The sequence below is a fragment of the Neopelma chrysocephalum genome, unplaced genomic scaffold (genome assembly GCF_003984885.1).
Source record: "Neopelma chrysocephalum unplaced genomic scaffold, ASM398488v2 Primary Assembly neopelma1_146, whole genome shotgun sequence".
Classification (NCBI taxonomy): domain Eukaryota; kingdom Metazoa; phylum Chordata; class Aves; order Passeriformes; family Pipridae; genus Neopelma; species Neopelma chrysocephalum.
This window is the reverse complement of record NW_020897808.1, coordinates 1,261,286-1,271,004: the sequence shown is the minus strand read 5'-3', so window position 1 is coordinate 1,271,004 and position 9,719 is coordinate 1,261,286. Positions and strand designations below refer to the sequence as shown.

The 9,719-nt window shown below is 44.9% G+C and overlaps 1 protein-coding gene across 2 annotated transcripts in view; it reads right to left on the bottom strand.

Moving 5' to 3' along the window:
• Nucleotides 1-1,312: 1,312 nt before the first annotated feature.
• ADGRL3 (adhesion G protein-coupled receptor L3) overlaps nt 1,313-9,719 on the bottom strand; it is a 508,023-nt gene continuing 499,616 nt past the window's right edge. For both annotated transcript variants that reach the window (XM_027700313.1, XM_027700317.1), the window contains one exon: nt 1,313-3,670. In XM_027700313.1, the coding sequence (XP_027556114.1) occupies nt 3,603-3,670 (68 nt within the window). In that variant the 3' untranslated portion in view covers nt 1,313-3,602. The remainder of the gene's footprint in view (nt 3,671-9,719) is intronic.

Genomic DNA, 9,719 nt, shown 5'->3' with positions numbered 1-9,719 from the left:
AGTTATTGAGATGCAGCCAGTTCAGTCTCTCGTAAATAATACAGTGATGAATTCTGGCATTACAGTGCATGATAAAGCTACCTAGTCTCAAAGTCTTAGGCAAACTAATCCATACGCATGAATCAATCAGTTCATTTTAGTCATACTGGCGTTACATAAATGTCACTAAAATCAATGACTGAAAGACATAAAAGATTAATAAGTCCTCATGCGGTACATCTAACTGGGATGCAAACTTACAGCAGATAACTTCACGCTGAACACAGCTATACAGGTAGTTTGAATAAGTCATTTTAATAGAAAACTCAAGGGCATGCCTGTGATGAGCAGGCATGGATGAGAAAAATCTGGTGCATTATTAATTTCAGACAATGCCAAGTTCTTTTTCATAATGTACATTTTATTAATGCTCTCCATGATAGCTTTTCATACCGGTTCACCACCAGGAGTACAGTAATTACAATGTATTAAGATTCATTCCATGCCTGAGGAGTAAGGAAGTCCAGTTAAGATATGGAAAGCAAGTGAAATGTCAATCACTATTGACTCAGGGCTGGATTAAATCAAAACTCTGCCCTGGGGAACCCAGCGGCTGGGTGGGTTTGGTAACAGCACCTCCCAGACACAATCTTCAGTGAATATCTGCCTCCCCCTCCTCACTGGCTCACCTCCGCACATAACCTGTGTGCCATCAATACGGATGCAGTGGATGGGATTCATCATTTTTATTAGGACTTGTGGTTGGTCTGGCTCATCTTTACAACTGTCAGTTACTGGGTGTCAGCCTCTTCAGGGTTGGAAAGAGAGAGAAACATTACAGGTTGTTGTAAACGCCTCCAAGAATAACTCTTCTAGACATAATGGCAAGGGTTTAAGGCGCAGGATGATGGGATTGTCTGGGGAGAGAAACTAATAGTGAGGGCTCTAATGAAAAAAAAATCCACCACTCAACCCAGCGGATTTCTGCTTTCCTGCAACCTAGTGGAAAAACAGGGAATATCTTCTTTCCTGCAGTTGCATTCCCCCTTTCTTCCCATGCAGCACCTTAGACGTCCCCAGGGCCAGGAAGCCTCAGGCTCAGGGTTTATCACTGCCCTTCAGGGCTCTAGAAACCATAAGAATGGTCTCCTCATGACTGTGAAAGATTGTGAACTTTCAAATTTTTTGGAGGTATTTATTTTGCTTAACACACTGTTTGACTTTCAGAACATTTCTGGCACAAGGACGGGGTGGGTTGTTCATATTTTTCATTATTTTTCTCCCTGGAAAAAAAGGCTGACAGCCTTCACTGGGGAGGAAACCACAGCCTCACCAAGATGATGGTCACCTTGCCCAGGGACACTACACAAGGCTGGAGAAGCGGGCAAGGGAAGAGGTGTGCGCATGTGGAAAATGAAAGCACAGTGTTCTCTGTGCACTGGTTTGATAAATATGTAAATAACTTGGCACTAGCAGTTGTTAGGTGTTAATGGCAACAGCAGCCAGAGAGAGGTGGATGACAGAGGAGGTATTCAAGTACTCCAGAGGAAAAGACCAACCCTTGCAGCTCACCTTGAACCACTGCAAGCAAATTACCTCTCTAGATGCCCACACTCCTCAGTCATTTAAAGCAGCTTCCAATTTCTGTTTATTGCCCAGTGGCCATTCCTAGCAAAGGTATAGGGGCTTTGCCCCCAACACTATTCTAAATATGTTGGTTGATACTATCTCGCTATTTAATGGGGAAGGACACTTCATGTTGGCCCTGCTTTCTAGAAAATGCTAGGCTGAAGAGAGTCTTCTATGTCTAGAGAAAGTTATTCTGTGTAATTTTCAAAAATATCTTTTTTTTTTTCAAGTATAGTTTTTTTCCCCAATTTCAATTTTTAATTTCAATTCTTTTTTTCCAATTTCCCTGCACTGGCTGAATCCACATGGTTGGACTCAAGAGTAAATAAGGCATAAGTAGTTGTGAAGGATGAAGGGGAACACCCGAAGCTCCTCTCCAGCTTCCATCAGGTACCATGCTGCAGCAGCTCACATCCTGCAAGCGCCCATGCCTGAGTGCAGCCCTGTTCTGCTGGCAATGTTTGCAGATGGCCACTGTTGTGCCGCGTCAGGGGACAGCGGATGGCAACTCAACGGGGAGCAGAGATTTATCAGCTTTTACTCACCTAATGCCACCCCTGCCACGCCTCGTTCCATGGAGAGGTGCGGACACTACTCTGTGCTAATGCTAATAAAGCTGGACCTGGCAGCACTACTTATGACTTCTCAAGCTTGCTTGGGCATATAAAGGTGAGTACAACATACACATCCATATTCTCTCTTTCCTCACAGACACAGCTACACAGACATGGGGACCTGCACTGGCTGGCACCCACCCACACCAGGCACAGTCTTGCACACGCATTTGCGAACATGCTGAGGAGAACTGCACATACAGGCACTGGCTGACATGGACACAGATGTCTATGCATGTCTCCATTTAGCCAGCTGAACTATTGGCCCAACACCATTAATAAGCCTTCAGGAGTTCTTTTTTCCTTGTTTTTTTTTTTTAAACTAATGCTAAAACTCTGGGAATAACCACACTGATGGGGTTTGAATCCCTCTGGTGATTTCTGCCCATCCCACCCCCACCCCCCCTACAACTGCACCAAGCAGCCCAAGTCCTCTGTGGGCTGTAGCTGAGTATTTACACCAGTGGAGACCATGGGCCCAGTGAGTCCACCCTGTTTACAGGGATGAAGGATAATTGTCTGCCGAGTCCTCTGATGGATGGGTCTGTCATCCTTCAGGTGCCTCCTGCACCCACCGTGACTGCACAGCTTGGCTGCAAGACCCCACACCAGCCTCCACCGGGCAGACTCCACGGCTTCCCACATATCCATCCCCAGCTGAGCTGATTGAGAAACGCTATCTTCAAGATACTAAGGCTTGTTTTTTTCAAAAAAATATCTCTATTTACACAAGACAATACAATCTGAGCAGCTTTCCCCCGAGAAGCTTCTGCCAAGCAGAGCTGCTGCTGGACACATGCGCCAGTCCCTATTTACACACAACAGCTTTGCTTGACAGTACCCTGTTGGCAAGTTCAGCTTCTTCTGGTGTAAGGACTATTTCTTTGTCCCTCTTTTCCTTCCCTTGTTAGCTCTTTGCACAGACAGGTCTGTATTTACAACAGTAACCTGGATCCAGTGGGTTCACCTTTATACAGCCCAGCTTGCAAGCACGGTGAGGGGCTCAGGATGGTGGAGTGAGCATGCTCAGCCATCTTTAAGTGCTATCAAGTTGGAAAGTTAACGTTTGGAGCAGATGAAACTAATTTCTTATTACAAAAGACAATTTTCACCCGTTCTGCTCATCTTAAAAAACAGGCGAGCGACCAAACGGTGAGGGCACTTTCCAGGGCACTGCCTGCACAGGGCAGCAGGAATCTCAGCTGGGCTGTTTTCTCCTTGGGGATGCAAAGGTTTGCTGAGGGTTTTGTTGAGGCTAGTTTCTCCTGCCTCTCCTGTTGCGCGATCCCAAGTGAGGGATGGGTAAACTGAGGCACAGAGGGGCTGAGGTGGTACGCTGGCATGGGCTTGCTGAGGCAGGCTTGTCGGGTGCCCCAGGTGCTAGATGACACTGTCCTCCATGGTGACTCGCCTGAAGACTGGCTCCTGCTTGGGCGTCCTTCCACTTTCTGTGAAAGACAAGGGGAGAGCAGGTAAAGCCCCAGAACAGGACCCTCAAGCAACCACCAGCTATTTTCAAGACCATTTCCACCCCCAGACAAAGTAAAGGATGCCTGGGCTTGCTTTGAAAAGGAAGGCTTGCTCAAAACAGGTGAATGTATTTATGGGTAAGCATCCCATCGGGAATCTCCTCTCATCCTTTTTGCTGAATTTGGTGCTACAGTTTTGCTTAGCTTTAGCCCCACATGAGCCAGTTATTTGTTGAATGGTGTAAGGACCAACAGCATCAACCACTGCTGCCCATCGCTCTGCAGAAGAAGGGTGATGCCAAGGTGCCTTTTTGTTCCTCTGGGTTTAGCCCAGCTCAAACAAGGAGAGCACAGAGCTGAGCGGCAGCCATCAGCTTGTACCAACCCAATAGGCTTGTTTTAGCAACCTGCATTTTTTGTAATGTGTTCACCTCCAGCCTCCCCCTTAATGATAAATAGTCAGTATAAATGACTGCAGAATAAACAGATTTGTTTTGCTATCAGACATTATCTGAAGGGCACTTTACATCCTGAGTGCTCTGCTTTACAGCTGCCTCTATAATCACTGAAGCCCCAGGGAGGAAAACACCTCCTTTCACAAGTGCAGGTTGGGAAGACACAGCCGCATGCACTTTGGGGTGAACACATGCAGGCTTCTTCATAAATAATATTTCAGGGAGAGGTTAAGATAGGCTAGACACATTCAAGAAGAATCAAGAGGTATCTTGGAGCCATTTTCTAAGCATAAATGATTTCACTCCATTTCCAAACCACCCAAATCTATGTTGCTCTGTATGGCACAATAGAGAATATCACAGGGAAAGTGGTGCGGGCAGAACCAGCAACTTTTCAGGCATCTCCCAGCTTGGCTATTTTGACTGATCTTTTTGATCTTTGAGGAGGAAGGACTTTCATCCTTTCCTTGTTGCTCATCTCTTTTGTTTTGTTTTGTTTGTTTTTTTTTTTCCAAGCAATGGGATGCATTTTCTTCTTTCATTTCCACTGCTGCTGCTAGCTTGGTGGGCTGCTTTGCATTGCAGCTCAAACTGTCAGCAGCCTAAAATGCCTGGGTGCACGGTGTATCTTGGGGAAAAAAACCATCAAATATTCCACCTATTTAATATGAAGCACTCCTCCTGGCTGATATCAACAGCAGCTTAAGCAATGAGGCCTTTTATCTCTAAGTAAGAATGGCAGCAACACAAGCAAGGAGGTGGGTGAGGGGAAGGTGACCAAAGGGCAGAGCTGAGGCGCTTGCACAGAAAGCAACTCTTCCATTTATCAGGGAGGGACCCTCTCAAAAAAATGTCCTGCTTGGTGAAAAAACGTATTTTTTTTAGGTGAGGAAATCAGGGGCTGGCCAGAGCAGGCACCCAACAGCCACAGCCAGGCTGTAGCCTGCCTCAAATTAGCCTCCTGTCGCATATGGGCTAATCTCAGATGACCTTGCACTTCTCTCCAGATGCCCACAGAAATCACCTGAGAAACTGCTTCTGGCATATTTCAGCCAAAGGACAAAGCCTTGCCAGAAATCAGAGGCTTTTTCTTTTAATTCCCCCCACGCAAAGCCCATTTACCCACACCCCCTCTGCAGCTTTCATGCAACCAAGTCCTATGACATGTTTTGGGTGCAGTGCTGCTGCTTCCCAAGGGGCATAACCAAACATCCTACACCCAGTTCGTTGACCGCTTAGTTTTCCACATTCATTCCCCCCCAGTCCATCAGTGGATGGTACCACAGGCTCATGCCCACTGAAAGGCGAAGCTTTTGCTGCTGGTGGGACACAAAAGGCTACAGGGTTTATGCCTGCATTGAACTTTCCTGCCACAGTGACCCAACTTAAACTCTGCCTGAGATGCTTCCAAGAGAAGTAGGAAAAGACAGGCTGAAAACAGTTTTATTATAGCCATAATTTATCCATCGAGCATCCTGCTACTGGAAATAACCTTTCCAAAGTTGTAACTTAAGATGCAGTGGATTTTAAGTGGCAGTAGGAGATACTGGGTCATTTGTACAAGTATTCCCATGCACACCAGCTGAGGAGGTTGTGCAGAAGCTATGTTTGTTTTACATTCTAAGTTGCTGTTCAGGGTTTTAAGCAACGCTGTCAAAATACCAAGCATTTGCTTCCAACACATAATAATTGCTCTGTATACCAGCATGTTTTGTTTATTTATTGAGGTTTTAGCTTGGGTTTTTACATGTGTACAGTGTATTTAAGGAGTAGAAATATAAGAAAAGGAAATATGTGGAGGATGAAGAAATAAAAAGGCAGCAAATACTTAGGATGATTTTTTAGTTTTTTTGTTCTTTGCATTTTGCTGAAGAAGACTATCACCATCTGTCTGGCATACCAAATACAATAAACAGTAATCACCTGTAAAAAACTATTTTGATGTGAAAAAGGAAGATTTCCAAGCTATCCTGGCTAGTCTCAATATTTCAGCTTTAAACAGACTCTCTCTTCTGCACTGGGATGACAAATGATCTGGTGTATGATCCATCCCTAGGGCTTGCCAAAGCCTTTGGAAGAGCAAAACTGGTCCTACGCCAGCTACCTGTGCTGAACGAAATGTCTCTCAGTCCAGAATGGTGAGTGCTGCTGGTCTTTCAGGGGTACCCCAGTGCTCTCCCCTGACTGCATTGGTAATGCCCCTGCTGAGGATAGTCACCACTCACACAGCCATCACTGCCTTTCCTGGGAGCACTAATCACAGATTTTTTCTGGTTTCAGCTTTGCGCTGCAGGATGTTCTCCATGCTGTTACCAGAGAGCCTGCGACAACATGACATTTATATAATGTTCATGAGCACAGACTATTTAAACCCTAAAATATTCATTAAATAAAATTTGCATAGAGTCTAGCTGAATGCAGCAGATAGCTAAAAATAAAGTACTTTTCTTTCTAAAGGTAAGGAGGAGATCAGGGTGTGACAGATGACCAAGCCAGTGTTCTTAAGCTTTCCTGAGAAAGGTTTTTAATAAGATGAGCTATCTTTTTATCCCTGTTGACTAGACAATTCTACAGGCTATTATATTCTTTATAAACTAGTGAGATCAAGAGCATATGGGGATGTGTGAGAGAAAGGCCAGCTGGCCAGAGAAGAGGGAGGGGGATGCAGGCAACAGGGACACATATGGAGACACAGAAGGACCCCCATGAGCTCTGTGCCTCCCATCACTACCAAGGTTTCCCCTGGCCCTGTGAAGCATCTCACTGCTTATTACCTGGGGGCAGGGAGGAAAGAAAAAGATTGGTTAACAACTTCAGATTTCAAAGAATTAAAAGCAATCAAAAGGCAGAAATTAGCAGCATCATGGTAAGTAATATTGTCTACAAAATGCCTCCAAAATTGTGATGAACACCCTCCCTTCCCAGCAACCCTCCAGTCTACATAGTCTTTACTGGCATGTCTTTCACCTTGTGTTTCTCCTTCACATGTCTCAGGGAGATTTTTACAGTCTCTTAGGGCTCTTGAAGAAAATGGGTAGGAATTGCCTGCTAGAGTCAGTGTCCTTAAGCAATAAACTGATGCATCAGCTCATTATGGGGTAGTCTGCAATGGGATTACAAAGGAAAAATAACCCAGTCCTGTGCAAATTAGAAGGACCAAGTGAAAAAAGGGATTCACAACTTGCAAAGAATCCCAAGATCATTTTCAGTAAAATGCAAGGCATGGAGCCTTGCACTTCTCCACTCTCCTCTTCCCACTGCAAAAAAGGCTTTCTGAAGAGACAACTCAAGCAAGGGATTGACAATCCTCCCTCCAAACATGTCTGGTAACCTATGCCTCCCAAAGTGGTCCTGTGTTTCAGAAAGTGGTCTGTGTATTGTTTGATGTTTTCATCAAGCATTACCTGTTTGCTTCTATTCTGTTTATTTCAGTGAAAGTGGGATGCTTATTGCAGCTGAATGACGAAGATTTAATCCCCTCCCTATAAGGCAAATCTGGTTGGTTTTGTTTTTGTTTTGTTAAATGAAGCTCTACAAAGGAAGATCCCTCCAGTACTGGGCTGATTATCCCCATCAACCCAGCTTGCAAAGTTATGTGCCCCAAGCATGAGCATGGATTTAATACCATAATCACCACTGCCTCTTCATCAAGCTGTTTTCTCACATCCCTGCCTTGGCTCAGCATTAAGAAATGCCTTAGAAATTTTTTAGCTCTCCCTCCTACCCCAGGAGCATTGTAGGCACAGAGGACTTAACAGTGACTTGATTTTCACATGCTGCAGTCTGCACAGAACACACCACTACATTGCCAGTCATGTAATAATTATATCTAGTGAGCTATTTATCAACAAGCAGAAACCTTCACCATGCCCATAATCAACTATCTGACACAACAAAGTCTGTTCTCAAGGGAAAAAAAAAAAGCCAAAAATAATCTGCATCCTGCTCCCCATTTTTGGCTTAATAAAATTAAAATGAATAATATCTATTTTCCCTCTATTTTGTGATTCATCTGTTTCCAAAGCTATAAGAAGCACCAACAGTGAATCCTATGGTGTCAGAACGGCCCGGGGACAGAAATAATCAGCTTGAAAATAAGCAGCGTTTTTTGCAATCAAAGTGCTAATGGGCATGGTAGGCTGGCAGAGGGAAGCGTGAGTGAGAAAAACAGCCTGCACACTGATAAATCTGAAATACACAGAAAGGCTGGGGAAGAATGACCGTTTGTAGTAAAGGAAGTCAAAGGTTTTTCAGTATGACAAAATCATCCCATAGCAAATCCACCACTGCTTCATTCTTGCATAGTTTCAGGGACACTGGTAAATGCTGTGCTGATCACCTGCCTCCACTTTATCACGATGGTATTTGTTAAGGCATATCTCACCCTCTGCATGAATTCCATCCATCCATATTCCCGGAAAACTATTTTTTGAGTCTAATTCAGTAAAAGAGTTTTTACATTCTCCAAAGTAGGAAGTACTTCAATTATTTAAAGCCTCAGCAGCCTCTACTGGGCTGCTACATGGATTGCTACGACCATGTGAGTCTGAAACACCTGCTTTGCCTGCACGCATAGGTCTTCTGCACTGTCCAGTTCTATCACTGCTGGCGTGGAAAATAAAATGAAACAGGAAGGCAGCATCAAGTGCAAGAGCATGACCTGACTGGCCAGTGGCTGTTCTGCTATGAAGTTAGGTGATACCCAATATTCCAATAGGAAATGCGCCCTTGCCAAAACCTAGACCTGGCAAGAGCCACTGCTGTGATCAGTGCTTGGTCAGAAATGAAGTTTCCCCCCCAAGATGTTTTGGCCAGAGTGGCTGGTCGCAGGAAGGATGCAGGTGACTTAAACCAGACTTTTTTGTAGGCCATGAATACCACCACATACCACCACCATTGGTCCTCACCCCCAACAGGACTCTGCTGAGCAGCACCAAGTAGCATTGTCCTAACGTGAGGACAACCCCGTGATGGAGCAGAGCTGCTCTGCTGCTGCATTTATCCTCCAATACTGGGAATGTCTTATCTAACACGGGCCTCACCCACCTGCTCAAAGTCTTTTGGCTTTTACCTAACATGATGGCACTTCGATAGACACAGTTTGGACAGAGGGAGCCCCAAGCCCCAAAGCCCGGGACACGGGAGGGCTTTGTGAAAAATCACGTACTGAAAAATCACTACTAGTTGTGTCCAGAGGTGGTTATTTTCCCTGTCAACCTTCCTAGGCTATTTTGTGGCTTTCTGTATTCCTGATTGCTCTTGAGGGATTTGAAGGGGGAGGCTGGAGGAGGGCAGGAAAGCGCCAGTGGGCCACTGGCAGTGGTGGGACGGGAAGGGCGATGTGGCCGAGGATGGTGATGGTGCTTGGCATGTGCCCGGAGCAAGAAAATAACGAGACAGCAAACAATGACCGAGAAGGCCTAACGGGGACTTGTTTTACTCTTTGACATGCTACCAGCAGTTTTTAAATCTCATAAGAACCCAAATAAAAAAAAAAAACAAAAACAAAAAAAACCCCAAAACCCCATTACAATGATTAAAAGATACGACACATGAAACACTATACTCAAATC